General features: G+C 36.7%; 1 protein-coding gene across 1 annotated transcript; it reads left to right on the top strand.

Moving 5' to 3' along the window:
* Positions 1 to 2,256: 2,256 nt before the first annotated feature.
* On the top strand, positions 2,257 to 13,636 carry LOC138318988 (uncharacterized). The gene is made up of 7 exons (XM_069261860.1): positions 2,257 to 2,380; positions 7,680 to 7,791; positions 8,120 to 8,204; positions 9,143 to 9,387; positions 9,919 to 10,146; positions 10,347 to 10,417; positions 12,606 to 13,636. Exons 2-7 carry the CDS (start codon positions 7,697 to 7,699, stop codon positions 12,614 to 12,616), a joined length of 735 nt encoding a protein of 244 aa, XP_069117961.1. The 5' UTR covers positions 2,257 to 2,380; positions 7,680 to 7,696; the 3' UTR covers positions 12,617 to 13,636.
* Positions 13,637 to 17,395: the final 3,759 nt, after the last annotated feature.

The raw sequence follows: 17,395 nt of genomic DNA, 5'->3' as shown, positions 1-17,395 counted from the left end.
AATGTAAAAGATAAGATAGTAATAATGATGTCAAGTTATAAATAGTTTAAATTCATCACAGCATGTAGTTTAGTTTCAAAACAGAAAACACACAATATATAGTAGATACATTCTATGGGACATGTTAAAAAAGCAAAACCTAAACGAGATGCTGTATGAAAAGTTCCATGCTACATTCTACCAACCAAGCTAAAAAAACCCGCTGGACAGGGTTCGTATATACATACAATACCAATATTGTATAGGTTAAAAATTGACAGAACACATGCTAATATAGCATAATCTAAAACAAAAGGAGCACGTTTGTAATACATACAATGTGGATAGTAAGAAGAAAACCTAAAAGCGCTGATTATAAAATAAGACAAACAAACAGAGACAGGACAATAAAAAAGTGAGCACTATAAAAGGATTTCAGATATAGAAAGTTTACATATGCATGTGGTATATGATAAAGCACTAAGAGTAGAAAATTATGTTTTCTCACAGATAGCACAAGAACACAGCTGGCTGTCGGCAGACTGTTCCACACCTGGGCAGCCTCAAAACGAAATGATTTTTTCCATATAGAGGTTGAGTTAACTCTTGGTGTTCTGATTGTGTTCTCTTTTCTGAAATTATACATAGGGTCATTTTTAATAATTAGGTCACTTAAAAAATCTTGTGCTAAGCCATTTACAATTTTAAAAACCTCTGAAGCCATAGACTTTATTCTGATGACATGTAAAAATGTAAGTTTGTTTCTGCGTAAAATATCTATCACAGGTGAGGTAAAATAATTTTCAATAAAACGCAGAAATCTTTCTTGTATCTTTTCCATTTTTCTTGTGTAGCTGAGGCTACAAAAATGCCATGCTAAGGGACAATAATTAAAATTTGAAGCAATAAAAGATTTGTAAATAGTCATTTTCCAATTTTGGTAAGGTTTCCTCCTATTCTTTTCAAAATAGCTAATTGTTTTGAGGCCTTTTTGCATAGTTTGCAAATGTGGTTGTCGAACTTCAAAAATGAATCAATTCAGTCGACACCTAATAAGGTTACAGAGTCATCGCATTCAATCTTCTGGTCTCCAAAATGACTTTATGTTATCATGCGACTTCTTTCCGAAACATATTGCCTGGAATTTACTAGGGTTTGCTTTCATTCCATTTCTGGAGAACCAGTCAATCAAAAATATGCTTTCATTTTCCAGGGTACTTTTTAGTTGGACTGGGCAGTTGCTGATGTAGGATAAAGTGTTGTCATCAGCATAGTTATACAATACACAGTTTTTTAAAAAGCTAAAAATGCCATTAAGAAAAATATTAAAAATCAGTGGGCCGACTATGGACCCCTGAGGGACTTCCTTTCTGAGCAGCTTCCAGTCACTGACCCTGGGGCCGAGCCGAATCCGCTGCTTTCTGTCACTGAGGTAGCTGCTAATGAGACTGATTGCAGCCTCATCCAGCCCATCCAGCTTGCAGCTTCCCCAGCAGCAGATTGTGGAGGATGCAGTCAAACACCTTGGACAGATCCATCAGTATTGCACCAACACATTGATGGTTGTTCAAGGCCTGACGCCAATCCTCCAGAAGCCGCAGCAGAGTGGACTGGCACCCAAAGCCAGGCCTGAAAGCTGCCAAGTAAGGGTTGAAATAAGAGTTGAAAAGGTCACTAAGTTGATTATGCATGACCTTCTCAAAAACTTTGGACAGTGTAGGTAAGATACTAACAGGTCTATGGTTTTCTTTTTTCAAAGGGTCGTTTTTTTTCATAAATAGGTGTAACATGTGCCTGTTTTAATTTGTCCAGGAAAGTTTTACTAGAAATGCAAAAGTTAAAAAGTTTGGATACTGGAGAGCTCAAGGCCTGGGATCCGGCTTTAAGTATCTTAGCTGATATCCCATCAACCCCTGTAGATTTCTTAGTATCCAGACCAGAAAGAAGTTTATAGAAGAATACTGTTGACGTCAAACAATTGTTTGGCACATACAAAGATCTCGTGTAGCTTGTCTTTACCCTAGGGTGAGATAGAAAATCCAAGGACGTATATGAGATCAATCCTTGGTAGATCATATATCCCTGTCTGGGGTAAGAGAAACAGTAGTCCACAGATCACGAAAAAGGAAAAATGTTTTATCATGCTTATTATATAGACTTCGGAAATTAATTTTCAATGTCTCTTCAGCTTTCTCATTTTTAAAATCTTATCATTTTTGATTTAAGAAAATCCGGAATGCCGTTACGGTTGCGGGTCTTATTTTACTTATATGTCTTCAACTTCCGGTGTAACCTAAAGTCGAATCAACCTGCGTTTCGTAATACAGTATTACACTATTACTCTTGGGCTTACATGATGGCAAACTTAGCGACAGCAAACTTGTTTGACGGCTGATTTACGGTAAGTTGTTGTAAATATATGTATAGGCCTACAGTGCACATCGAATGAGGTCTCCCTGACGAGAACCACCTCATCCTTAGTTCTGTCCTGGGTTGTTTCGCCTGCCCTTTTTCGAATGTCAGGGACCAGCATATCTGACCAGTATTTTCAAGATTCCAGATTAAATAGAGGTAACACAATGAGTGGTTGTTGAATATTGAATTTATTCCACACGAGTGAGTTATTTTTTTAAAAGTTACAAAAGTATAACTTTTAAAAAATAACTTACGAGTGTGAATAAATTCAATATTCAACAACTACAGTTGGTAGTAGACTAAAGGTTACACCCTTGTGCACACGGAGTGCACTACGTTTAGACTACAGGTAGACACCGAGTGCACGAGGTTTAGACTACAGGTAGACACGGAGTGCACGAGATTTAGACTACAGGTAGACACGGAGTGCACTACGTGTGAACACGGTGTCCACTACAGGTGGACATCGTGTCCAGGTACATTGAGACCTAGACAGACAAGGTGATGTGTTACAGTTAGGGATAGGGGAAGAATAAGTTCTTCAATTTGAAATAATACATAATTATAATTTTTAAGTGTTTATCTTTTTTAATTACAACATCTACAATTTACAGTACAGTATATATAACTATATAATACAATATTTTTTAGTATACATGAATAAAACCTTTTCACTGCAAAAGTAATAAAGATTGATTTATATTCGTTAAGTATATGTCTATTTAATTTTATATCAGTAGTTTCCATTTCTTATCTTAAATTGTCTATATTACGTTTTCAAAAGTAAATGTTTTATGGATAAATTGCATTGAATATATATTATATATATATATATATCATTTACATCAAGCATTTTCACAAGTCAAAAACAACTTTGAATTGCAGCAAAAACCAGTCCTAATGTCCTTTGAGACACTTTTTCTTTTATAATAAGCTATCAGTAATACAATCATATACCGGGTAATACATAGCTTTTAAACAAAAAGATTTGGTGCCTATCAATCAGTTGTCTAGCGATACCCTTGTAGATCGTCTTTCATTAAAATATATACACTTTTATAATATTTTCTTGCTATTTTAAGTTCTAAAAGTATTGTACGTAAAAATAGCTTAATTACATATTCTTTATTAAAAACTGAACGTCTTTAAAAGATCATGCAGAATTAAATCCACTTCAAACTATATGACTTCCTCCACTAATTGGTGGCTAGTCTACCTACAAGTACCCAATTCAGCTTGTTTTGATTCTTTATTACCCGTACACACAATAAGTTTATGATCCCAAACCCGCAAGTTATCTTGATAGTATATTGTGTCATGGTCCAATAATTATAACTTGTCAAACATACAGGTAAGCCACAGTATCCAGCTATACAGGTGCCTCAAGGTGACCATCGATAGATGGCCAGAGGGCAGAATCGTTACCTTCTGTGTTTGCACGGCTTTATGAGAATGGGGCAGTATCTTTATATAATATGTGATTTTAGAATTGTTTCTATGGAAGTTTGTTAAGACAAACAAATATACTTTACCGTTTAAAAATCATATACCCGGTTCATAAGTTTGAAACACATAAGTACCATTCTTATTAGATACATGTACATGCTTGTTGTAGAGCCTGGGTAAACATGTACACCGGTTCCCGGGGTGGGGGGGGGGGGGTGGTGGTGGTAGATTGGGATGAGGTATGAGGTAAAAACTAGCTGGCAAAACATATAGTTAGTGATGCTGAATACACCTCAATTATTGTCACGACAGGCAGCCGTGAAGTGGAGCTGACGGTAGCTGTACAATGCGTAAATCATGCATGTCTGTCACAACCTTGAATATACCAATAATACATGTATATATTATAATCAAAATTAATGTAGATTAGGTACTTATTCAACATTGTAATATGGTATTTTATATACATAGTCATGATAATCAGGTTTCTGATATATGTAAAAAGCCAGATATTGGATGAAATATGATATTCCAATAATCTTGAAATAAATGTTTTAGTACACTTGGTATTTAGATTATTTTTAATTTTAATGTATAAAGCTTCATTAACAAATAAATTAAAATGCACTACCAGCAGAGATTTAAATATATACTATTTATATCTCTGCTACCAGTTAAAACACATATCCCTATTGACTAGCATTGTTGTATAACTGTATGTATTTGTGTGATGAGTACAATGTATGTATGTAGAGAGGCTGCCACCTAAGCACAGCATGCTATAAATGGACCTCCTGGGGTTGGGATAAGGTACTACATGTATACAGGTGTTGTTAGTATGTGATACACTTGACTGAACATATTGAAGGGTGCCCAAAGAGGGCCCCAGGCCCCTGGCCCCACTCTGATCAATGTTAGGTAATTCAGATTATCATACCCGTGTGGTTGATGGAACAGTATGAAGTCCAAGTGACCATGCCAACTGCAGTCCTAGCCTAGGGGTCTACCTTTCGAGCAGGCAAATTTAAGTGAACAATATACTACATGTATGGATCATACATTAATATAATATTGTTATCATATAACTCACGCGGTTTGTAAAAGAAGGTCAGAATAGGATATTGTCAAATTATCAAGGTTTCTAGAATTAAAATAATTATGACAAATTCAGAATCTAATCAACAACTATGAATCTACAGTTTAAATGGGTAGAAGTTGGATTCATTTTGATTCTTAGTGTTTGATTTGTTATCGATCAGACATGTGACCTACGTTTTAGCGATCGGTCCTTTGAACAATGTTGATGCTCACGAGCAGCCACATGCCCGATAATAAATTTTTGCTTTCTTAAGCCAGTGCTTACAGGTTCCTCAATGGGTTGAGTGTAATAAAGTGTCATTTCTAATGCCGATTTTTAACGTCTATGGACGATTTCTCATTTTTCCAATGCTTTGCAACGCGCCAGGTTCCATGTAGCAAATGTATACGTATTATACAAACTATTTCGCGCACCTTGCCGTTTAGAAAACTATATTCCATACATACATAGTTAAACATTTTATGAAGAATTTAATTTGTTTATGTTTATATGTCCTTGCTTTTATTATGCCCATCAATATATTCTTTTTAATCAAAATAATTTGCCGATCAAAATATCTCTTTGGCGACGATTTGCTTATACTAAAAATCTTACTCCACGCAAGGTTCATCACTTTATGCGTACGAAAAAGAATTTCATCTTTAAACTACTTATCACTAGCTAAGAAAAATAGTTTTTACTGGGAACTATCCATTGATGAGACATAACCAGTATGTGGTTTACCGTACGCAGTTAATTTGCAACGCAGTTAATTTGCATTTATAAATTCTATAATTAACGTCCTTATTTATAAATTAAATTGTATGATAATATATATTGATACATTTTACTTTATATGTATCTATTCAAATAAACATTACAGTACGAATGATTTCCAGTAATTAACGGCAATTTTTATGTTGCAATAAATATTATGTTAACTATTTCTATCTGTCAAAGTCCATATAGACTGCAGATTCCAGATTTACATATTTTCTCATATTTCTGTGGCACATCATCTAGTCTGTCTGTGGTCTGGATGTAGTGGACATTTTACCTGGACACGATGTCCACCTGTAGTGGACACCGTGTTCACACGTAGTGCACTCCGTGTCTACCTGTAGTCTAAACCTCGTGCACTCCGTGTCTACCTGTAGTCTAAACCTCGTGCACTCTGTGTCTGCCTGTAGTCTAAACCTCGTGCACTCCGTGTCCACTCGTAGTTCACACCGTGTGCACAATGTGTAACCTTTAGTCTACTACCAACTGTACGAGTAGTGTGACCTATTTCTACCACAATCATATTCGTTTTTGGCTAATAGAAATACTGCGGGGATACGGTAACGTGTATTTATCGAAATATGCAAATAAGGTGTAGTAATGTTTTCATCAACAAAAAGTCACTAATTAGTATTCAAAAGTCATTGTTTGATAAAGAATCCATCAATATCAAATTGTTCTAATGGGACTAATACGTCGGTTTGAGATCCCAAAACGATGTGGGTAAAGTACAATTTACCATCAATTAGTCCCACCATCCGGTGATTATGACGTCATCATTTGACGTGAGTTTCTTGACGTCATAATCACCGGAAGTTGGGACGGTAAATTGTACTTTACCCACGTCATTTTGAGACTTTGAAACCCCGTATTCACATACTACATGATACCTGATAACGTGCAGGACTAGTATCTCCAGTGGTGATGGATCGTATCTCTTTATAATCTTCCCGCTGAAATGACGTTATCCCACGATAACGTCATTTGACGTCATTCCATCATCAATAGAAAAAATAGTCCTGCACAAACGTTATCGGGTATCACGTGGTACATAAATGAGTCCCAATGGGATCATCTCTAGGGTTAAATAATACACATTTAACGTCTTATTGAATTCAAATCTTATAGTTCCTTCCAGAAAATAAAACTCAATGTCGGACTACATGTATACATGTGCTGCCAGAATCATCAAGCCATTACCATCAAGATCAAGTTTGTTTCATACATGTTAAATCTACGAATCTCATCAGTGAAATTCTTGTCTGTCAAGGTGTATTATTAGTACATATGGTTATTTAACATGTATGAAAACCTCACATATTTTGACACAACGACCATGACGCATACGCTTTCCATCACCAGTTTGGACGTCAAGGAGCGAGCACAACATAGTATGACGTCATTCGATGATTGATGACGTTGACAAATGATGACATGACACCATAAAAAAAAGAAGTTCCGTAAAAGATCACTGTGTCAGCCAATCAGAATGCGTACAGAGTTTATACCACGTGTGGTATAAACAAATTGTTAATCAACAGCTGCACTGTTTATTTGATACCGTGAGAGAACAACACCGCCTATTGTGGTAGAAACAGGTTTTAATTATAAAATGAATTACCATACAAATATAATAAACGAGGGCGGTTAAGAACAGGCATCTGTTTCTGACAAGTTCGGTTTTGGACAAAACATAATGGCCTACTGTACCCCGTTCATGTAGTATGGGTAGGCTATTATATTTTGATTCAAAACCAGAAGCAAACGTCTGTGGTTTAAGCTTAGACAAGTTTTTGATATTGTATTTCTTTTCCATACCCATTTATTGTTCTCCAAGTTCATAACCTTCAGTTCAATAACATATATATATATATATATATATATATAATATATAATTCTTGTATATATACTGCGCTGTACAGTACAGTAGATGACTTGAAGTAAACATAGATTTGAAGTTATTTATATTTATTTCTTGCAGAAGCAAAGATCACAAGAATGAGTTTAACTGCAGCTGTGTGTGGATGTGTGACAAGGGCAGGGAGATGGCATCACCCTAAGATATATAGTTGGCCTGCAGTGCTGATCATCAGGTAAAATGTTATTCAAATAATACAGGTGTTCTCACAATGTCCTTGGTGTTACTTGTGTAAGATTTTACTGTGTATATACTTCTTTGTTACAGGTGTTTCCATTATGTCCGTGGTGTTATAATTATACAGTACTATAATATTACAGGTGTTCCCAGTATGTCTTTGGTGTTACTTGTGTAAGATTTTACTGTGTATATACAGTACCATAATGTTACAAGTGTTCCCAGTATGTCCTTGGTGTTACTTGTGTTAGATTTTACTGTATTATACTATTTTGTTACAGGTGTTCCCACTATGATGTACTATGTGTTTCTATATTATATTATAGGTCATCCCACTATGATGTACTTGGTGTATCTTCCAATGCCACACAGAAAGATATAAAAGCTGCCTTCATTGATAAATCAAAGCAGGTAAAAAGTTCTGAGAATTCCTTTGCTTCTCAGCGTTCAGCTTTTCATGATGTATTCTTTTTAGCACCACAGAATCAAATTGTTCACATATAAAATTTGCACTTAATATGTTTGCTTGTGGATGAAATTGGAGAAATTTAAAGAAAGCAATACATGTATATTTCAAATTGTGAAAAATTCCATCCTTTGAAAAATGTTTTTTTTTTTTACAGTAACCTCATAAGAAACAATTTCTTATTAATTAAGTTTGATTTGATATTCAAAGGACTGTACTATTATGTTCTTGTATCACTTTGAAACAATATACATGTATAACCCATCAGTGGAAACAAAACAACTTCAGTTAATTTACAATAATTGAATACTGTAACTATAACCATTTGGTTTTTGCGTCAATATTATTTTCGATATACAATGGAACCACACATAGTCTGAAAAACTTGCATTAGGAATGGAAATGTCACAAAACAACTTCAGTTAATTTACAATAATTGAATACTGTAACTATAACCATTTGGTTTTTGCGTCAATATTATTTTCGATATACAATGGAACCACACATAGTCTGAAAAACTTGCATTAGGAATGGAAATGTCAGGGAGTAGATTATGGTAATAGTACAAAATTTCGAAGAACAAAGAATTTGGCAATCCAGACAGTTTAGGCTGTGAATGAAGATGTCCAAATTATTGATGGTTCATTGTATTTGCAAATACATAAACTTGTGATCAAAGGCTCTTACTGACAACCATGTATTCATTTTATGTTAATATGATTATTCGCAAAACATTTGAAATTGCAAATTTTCTTACAAAGTTATGCAGAATTTTTATCTCAAGGAAAAAACGTGATTTACAGTATTGATGAAATGTGTACTTTATGATGATGTTGTTTTTCTCCCCTAAACATTCATCTGGATCTCACTCTTTTCTGAGCAGTATCATCCCGACAAGAACTCCCAACCTAATGCCAAGAAAATGTTTGCTAAGTGTGCTGAAGCCTATGAAGTGTTGGGGAAGGAAAAATCAAGGTCAGAGTATGATGCTAAGTTGAGGGAATCATCTACCACATACAATCAATATACATCAGGGGCTCCAGATCCATTCCAGTCAACAGCAGGCTTCAATCCTAGACGAAGAGGCCGTCCAACAGGCTCATACTCAAATAGAACTCGATATGATGAGTAAGGAACTTTAATCACATATGAAGTCGTTAATTAGGAAGCATATTTTGTTGTTGTTGTAAACTGTTATGTTATAATGAAAAAGGTTTGATATTGGTTATATTTGTATGGTAAGGGGAATAACTCTTAAACAATATTTTGCACAAATTCAAATTTCACTAACCTAGGAATTTATGATATCGATTAAAGTACTAAAATGTCAATACTTCCACTGCCAAATTGTTTAATGAGAAGAAGTTATTTCATCTGTTTATTTATGTGTATCAAAGTAAAATTAAAAGGCAGAGGTTTCCAACATGCTGTAGGTGTTTCCTAATGGTAAGATGTATCAACAGAGGGATCAAAGGAGTATTCTAACAGCGCTCCATAGACGATGTGGAAATACAAGTATGAAGAAGGATGGAGCATCAAAACCAATGATTCCGTGAATCTGTGGGTATTAATTAGCTTTTGATGTTGATTCTCCATCCTTCTTCATACTTGTATGTATATCAAAATGTGTGATAGCCAATTTTCTCATTTGAATTTCAGTTACACATGGAATCCCTATGATGTGTTAGAGAATGACATATACATAAGGAAAGGACGTTATTATCGAAGTCAGTATTGGAAAAAGGATGAGGATATACGCAAGAAGAAGAGTGTAGATCCAAGAGAGGCTGCAAAAAGAGAAAAACGATTGTGGCGTAGTGTTGCCTTGTTTGTAGGCATAATCATAACTATGCAATTTCTTGTAGAATCAATGAGAGCTTCAAAAAGGTGGGTAACACAGGTGGAGTTTTAGGTGTTGTAGTCACAGGTGTTTTGTGTAAATAGAATGATTTGACTTTAAGTTAAACTCTCTTATATACAATGTATTGAATATGGTGTAATTTAGAACAGACTTACATTCCATGATGATTACAGGTTCATACAGTAACCACACGTGTAAAATTAAGTCATCATGTATTTTTTCACAGATTAAAGAGACAAAAAGAAATATCACAGCGCAGAAAAGAAAGAGAATTTCTAGCAAATTTGAAGGATTCAGGTAAATTTTAAGAAATATCTTATTTATTTACCGGCACTGGTTTCAGAACTGAATGGTACATGTTGTAAAAGTTGATGGTCTTTGATTAAACCCCGCTTTAAATATTGTAGCTCATCAATATATAATTATTATTAGTCAAGCGTACTCTTGCATTATTGTTTTCCTTGTCAGGTGTGAAGTCTGTACATGTGAAATCTGTACATCCGCTATGTGCAGATTCCAACTGTGCATGTGATACCGGAAGTCACTGTCTTATACTGTCTATGTTTCTGGTTTAATAGATTTCGCTGTGATTTAGTGACACCAACCTTTTAAAAACATATACTAAGAGATACCTGTCAGCGATGTTCTACTATAAATTAACAACAGTGACATTAGACAGTGAAAATCACATTTGTTTTGTGTAAACTTCTAGAACGAATATACGTACCTGGCCTACTATACCGTTCGGCCAGGTACGAAATGATGCCTATGGGTCCTAGTGGAGCACTGCCTCAGAAAATCAATCGGTCACAATTTTCGATACTTTTTGTAGATTTTTATTCGTATACATGCATTTATATAATTTTTATAACATAACCACCATTCTTAATACCTACCCTCCCGCTGACAAGACGTGAAAATCACAATTTGTAGACTTGCTGTATTAATTCTGTTTTGAAAGACCTTCATATGATCATGTATATGTAACAAGAGGCCCAGAGGGCCTGTATCGCTCACCTGGTTTGTAATGTCAAGTCATGTTCTGAATACAGGTTCATTGTTTCTTTTCTGAAGAAATTTGAATATTTACCTCTTATTTCCCTATTGGGCCCCGCCCCTCCTGCCGATTTATAGGATTTACCCCTATTTCCCCTATTGGGCCCAGCCAAAATTTGGTCGCAATCCATGCAGAACTCTAACCAAATTTGGCCACAAACATCCTTGGGGGAAGGGGGAACAGAACTTGTATAGATTTTGGTTCTGACCCCCGGGGGCAGCAGGAGCGGGACCCAATAGGGGAAATAGAGGTAAATCCTAAGAATCGCTACTTGTCCTAAAATTCTGTATGGATTGTGACCAAATTTGGCCACAAACATCCTTGGGGGAAGGGGAACAGAACTTGTATAAATTTGGCTCTGACCCCCCCGGGGCAGGAGGGGCGGGGCGGGGCCCAACACGGGAATTTGAGGTAACCCTATAAATTGCTACTTGTCCTAGAGTTCTGCATGGATTGTGACCAAATTTGGCCACAACATCCTTGGGGGAAAGGGGAACAGAACTTGTATAAATTTTGGCTCTGACCCACTGGGGCCAGGAGGGGCTGGGCCCAATAGGGGAAATAGAGGTAAATCCTAAGAATCGCTACTTGTCCTAGAATTCTGTATGGATTGTAACCAAATTTGGCCACAAACATCCTTGGGGGGAGGGGAACAGAACTTGTATAAATTTGGCTCTGACCCCCCGGGGGCAGGAGGGGCGGGGCCCAACAGGGGAATTTGAGGTAACCCTATAAATTGCTACTTGTCCTAGAGTTCTGCATGGATTGTAACAAAATTTGGCCACAAACATCCTTTGGGAAAGGGGAACAGAACTTGTGTATATTTTGGCTCTGACCCCCCGGGGACAGGAGGGGCGGGCCTAATAGAGGAAATAGAGGTAAATCCTATAAATTGCTACTTGTCCTAGAGTTCTGCATGAATTGTGACCAAATGACCCAAAATATCCATGGAGGAAGGGGAACAGAACTTGTATAAAGTTTGGCTCTGACGCCCTGGGGGCAGGAAGGGTGTTGCCCAAAAGGGAAATTAGAGGTAAATATTCAAATTCCTTCAGAAAAGAAACAATGAACCTGTATTTAGAACATTACTTGGCATTACAAACTAGATGAGCGATACAGGCCCTCTGGGCCTCTTGTTGTATGTGTGAGGCCTTGTAGATGCATATTGTACTGAAATTAAGGTTTTAGAAAAGTAGTTAGTGAGCACTTAATATCTAACAGACATATTTCTAGTTCCTGAATGGTTTCACGTGAAACATCCTGTTAATTTTCTGCTCTATTTAAAAAATACTATGGTGAGCTTTTATTAGCTTATTCAGTACAATGCCATTTTTACGTCTAAAATATAGTAAAATGTTTTTACAAGAGTTATACAGAATGTATGTATCGCTAACATCGTGTGTTTACTGATTTTTTTCCCTATTTCAGGTGACAAATAGCATATTTTAAGTGAAGACATCTCCTGGCTGAGTTGTACAACTCCAACATCTAAACAACATCTCTCAGATTCTATTACTTTTTATACTTGTCTGTCAATTATTTTATGATCACCTGTACTGTTATATTAAGCAGTAATCTTCATTATGGTTTTTGCAGGACAAATTTTAGACTGAAATAGAATTTATTGTGGAGGCATAAAGTCAATTTATTAAAGCAATGAAATATGTTATACTGTAAAATTAATACACTTACAGAACTTAAACTCAGAGTTAGTTTTAACAATAACTTCAATAGAAGTTTAAAATATGAAAAAAATGTGATTCCATTGTAGCCTAGCTACAGGATAAATGTCATCCTCGATACTCCAGGGCTTCCGATCACTTACGATCTCTACACCCCTGGACTATCTCATAGTGAAATTGAAGGCAGCTCAGCGGAAAACATTTGACCAATCACAGGCTAGCAAAGATTTCCTTTGAAGACTACAGAGAGAGCGACGTCTAACATCAAAGTCACACAGTCAACCACGGTGTACCGTTATACGGCTCTTTTGATGTACATCAAATGACTAAATTACCTGTTCTATTCTGTTGCCTCCAGTTTTACTATGAGATAGTCCAGGGGTGTAGAGATCGTAAGTGATCGGAACCCCTGGATTATCGAGGATGGATAAATGTATGTACAACTACATATACATGTACATGTTTCAGGGGTCATGAAATACTGCATGTCCATACATTTGTAATGGACATTTAAGTTTTTCAATGTATGTTGCAGGTATACTTCAGTAACATATGTACACGTATTGTTCAAGGGAAATATTTTTCATTTGAACATAGAATAAATACTGATAGTTGAAGCTTATTGCAAAACTCTTGATGACATTGTTTTTGCATTATCCATGTTTTTTTTTTATAGTTATCGTAACTGATGGGTAATCTAAGTTAAATTGTTAAAGATGTCTATGAATTGTTTTTGATTTTGTCAGATTTTGAATTATTTATTAAAATGTACTTAAACCAAAAGATTTTTTGTTTTGTTTTTACAAATCTTTATCCAGTCACAGAAAGAATCTACCTCAATGCATGGATTTCTGGTTTTATGAGCTAAAATTGTTAGATTGATATGTGACGGTTCTATCCTTGTGTAGCTACCATTTTCATGATGGTTTTAAGTCACTGTATATGCCTAGCATTCACAGCATTTCTACGATGGCCTTGTTAATTATTTACAAGGTCTCCTGATCCTTTTGGGGTTGCAGACTTTCACCTCTGGGTCGTGAGTTTGAATCCCATTCGGGGCAGTTGCCAGATACGGACTGCTATTTAAATGTATTTTTTCTTTGGGCTTCATTTTAATATTTCACACAAGGAAATTTGCAAACATGGGCCACATTGGGGTGGCTGTTTGTAAGAGTTAGGACAATATTCTTAGAGTGAAAATTTCAACTTTTGAATTAAATGAGGAGTAAAATTATCATACATGTAGGTCAAGAACACCAGTTCACTAACATCCTGGATCCAGTTGTTCTAAAGGTTATTATGCTAATCAGTAAATGGTTTTCAAATCAAGTTTACTTTCTCTTAATACGTACTGTACTAACTGTACAGTTTTTGAGGCACTTAAAGTGACTAGTCAGGCAAAGGAAGGCTAAAGTCGAAGTAAAAGTTGTGTTAATATATCCAGTATACATTATGAAATAGAAAAATAAAATTTCCTGCCAAAATCGCTCTGCATGCAAAGAAATCAATTACATTCTAGAAATCCAAAAATGTCCTCCAGCCTGGCTATGTCGGTATTGACATTCCCATGCAGCCACGCTTTCAAAGAGTTATTATAGAACTGTGGTAAATTTACAGGGGCCTTTCCCATAATTGCAATGTTCAAAACTGGTTAATGTAAACAGAACTTGACCGTCTTTTTGATATGTAAGGACGTTTGGAAGGCTAATGAAGGCATGTATTTAGACTGGCTTTTTTTTGTCTGACTTTCCACATTAAGAACTCCATTCTTTACCTATTTGCTGATTTTTAATGAATAAAGTAGGATATTTTGCAGCAAATAAGAAGTGAAAATTTCACTAATCATGTGATTAAGCGAATCAACTTCTAAACAACCTGTCAGGCTTTCCACATTAAGAACTCCATTCTTTACCTATTTGCTGATTTTTAGCTCACCTGGCCCGAAGCTTTTGCCATGGCGTCCGTCAACATTTCCTTTAAATCGCTACTTGTCATAAATTACTGCATGGATTTTAACCAAATTTGGCCAGAAACTTCCTTAGGGGAAGGGATCAGATTTTGCTGATCGGGTGGTGTAGTGGTTAAGCCGCTCGCCTTTCACCTAGCCGGCCGGGGTTCGATCCCCGGCATGGACGTGAAAAGGTCAGGGGTCACCTGCCCGATCACGTGGGTTTTCTCCGGGCACTCCGGTTTCCTCCCACACTAAGGCCCCTCGCGCGCTTACATCCGGGCCATCGAGAGTGATTTATGATAAGTTGTATAACTTGTTTCTCAATCGATGTAAAATAAATAAAGTTTATATTATCAGATTTTGCATAAATGGTGACCCTGACCCCGTGGGGCAGGAGAGGCGGGGCCCAATAGGGGTAATAGAGGTAAATCCTATAAATCGCTACTTGTCCTAGAGTTCTGCATGGATTGCAACCAAACTTGGCCAGAAGCTTTCTTAGGGAAAGGGGATCAGATTTTGCATAAATGGTGACCCTGACCCCCTGGGGCAGGAGGGGCGGGGCCCAATAGGGGTAATAGAGGTAAATCCTATAAATTGCTACTTGTCCTAGAGTTCTGCATGGATTGCAACCAAATTTGGCCAGAAACTTCCTTAGGGGAAGGGGATCAGATTTTGCATAAATGGTGACCCTGACCCCCCTGGGGCAGGAGGGGCGGGGCCCAATAGGGGTAATAGAGGTAAATCCTATAAATCGCTACTTGTCTTAGAGTTCTGTATGGATTGCAACCAAATTTGGCCAGAAACTTCCTTAGGGGAAGGGGATCAGAACTTGTATAAATTTTGACTCTAACCCCCTGGGGGCAGGAGGGGTGGGGCCCAATAGGGGAAATAAAGGTAAATCCTATAAATCGCTACTTGTCCTAGAGTTCTGGATGGATTGTAACCAAATTTGGCCAGAAACATCCTTGGGGGAAGGGGAACAAAACTTGTATAAATTTTGGCTCTGACCCCCCGGGGGCAGGAGGGGCGAGGCCCAATAGGGGAAATAGAAATAAATCCTATAAATTGCTACTTGTCCTAGAGTTCTGGATGGATTGTAACCAAATTTGCCCAGAAACAATGAACTTGTATTCAGAACATTCCTTGGCATTACAACCAGGTGAGCGATACAGGCCCTCTGGGCCTCTTGTTAATGAATAAAGTAGGATATTTTGCAGCAAATAAGAAGTGAAAATTTCACTTATCATGTGATTAAGTGAATCAACTTCTGAACAACCTGTCAGGCTTTCCACATTAAGAACTCCATTCTTTACAAATTTGCTGATTTTTAATGAATAAAGTAGGATATTTTGCAGCAAATAAGAAGTGAAAATTTCACTAATCATGTGATTAAGCGAATCAACTTCTGAACAACCAGGCTCTGGTAATTAGCATGTCTGCTATCATCTATAAACAAAATCGGGCTCTGGTAATTAGCGTGTCTGCTATCATCTATTAACCGGGCTCTGGTAATTAGCATGTCTGCTGTCATTTATAAACAGGGCTCTGGTAATTAGCATGTCTGCTATCATTTATAAACAAAACCGGGCTCTGGTAATTAGCATGTCTGCTATCATCTTTAAACCGGGCTCTTGGAATTAGCAAATCTGCTATAATCTATAAACTGGGCTCTGGTTATTAGTATGTCTGCTATCATTTATAAACAAAACCAGGCTCTGGTAATTAGCATGTCTGCTATCATCAATAAACCGGACTGTAGTAATTAGCATGTCTGCTATCATTTATAAACAGGGCTCTGGTAATAAGCATGTCTGCTATCATCTATAAACCGGGCTCTTGGAATTAGCATGTCTGCTATCATCTATAAACCAGGCTCTGGTAATTAGCATGTCTGCTATCATCTATAAACAAAACCGGGCTCTGGTAATTAGCATGTCTGCTATCATCTATAGACCGAACTATGGTAATTAGCATGTCTGCTATCATCTATAAACAAAACCGGGCTCTGGTAATTAGCATGTCTGCTATCATCTATAAACTGGACTCTGGTAATTAGCATGTCTGCTATCATCTATAAACAAAACCGGGCTCTGGTAATTAGCATGTCTGCTATCATCTATAAACCGGACTGTAGTAATTAGCATGTCTGCTATCATTTATAAACAGGGCTCTGGTAATAAGCATGTCTGCTATCATCTATAAACCGGGCTCTTGGAATTAGCATGTCTGCTATCATCTATAAACCGGGCTCTGGTAATTAGCATGTCTGCTATCATCTATAAACAAAACCGGGCTCTGGTAATTAGCATGTCTGCTATCATCTATAGACCGAACTATGGTAATTAGCATGTCTGCTATCATCTATAAACAAAACTGGGCTCTGGTAATTAGCATGTCTGCTATCATCTATAAACTGGACTCTGGTAATTAGCATGTCTGCTATCATCTATAAAAAAAAAACCGGGCTCTGGTAATTAGCATGTCTGCTATCATCTATAAACCGGACTCTGGTAATTAGCATGTCTGCTATCATCTATAAACAAAACCGGGCTCTGGTAATTAGCATGTCTGCTATCATCTATAAA

The sequence above is a fragment of the Argopecten irradians genome, chromosome 3 (genome assembly GCF_041381155.1).
Source record: "Argopecten irradians isolate NY chromosome 3, Ai_NY, whole genome shotgun sequence".
Classification (NCBI taxonomy): domain Eukaryota; kingdom Metazoa; phylum Mollusca; class Bivalvia; order Pectinida; family Pectinidae; genus Argopecten; species Argopecten irradians.
This window is presented reverse-complemented; position numbering and strand designations above follow the sequence as displayed.

Coding starts and splice junctions, on each gene's coding strand:
- LOC138318988 (XM_069261860.1), top strand. CDS start 7,697: ATGAGTTTAACTGCAGCTGTGTGTGGATGTGTGACAAGGGCAGGGAGA. Junction 7,792..8,119: donor CCTGCAGTGCTGATCATCAG/GTAAAATGTTAT, acceptor ATTATATTATAG/GTCATCCCACTATGATGTAC. Junction 9,388..9,918: donor AATAGAACTCGATATGATGA/GTAAGGAACTTT, acceptor TTTGAATTTCAG/TTACACATGGAATCCCTATG.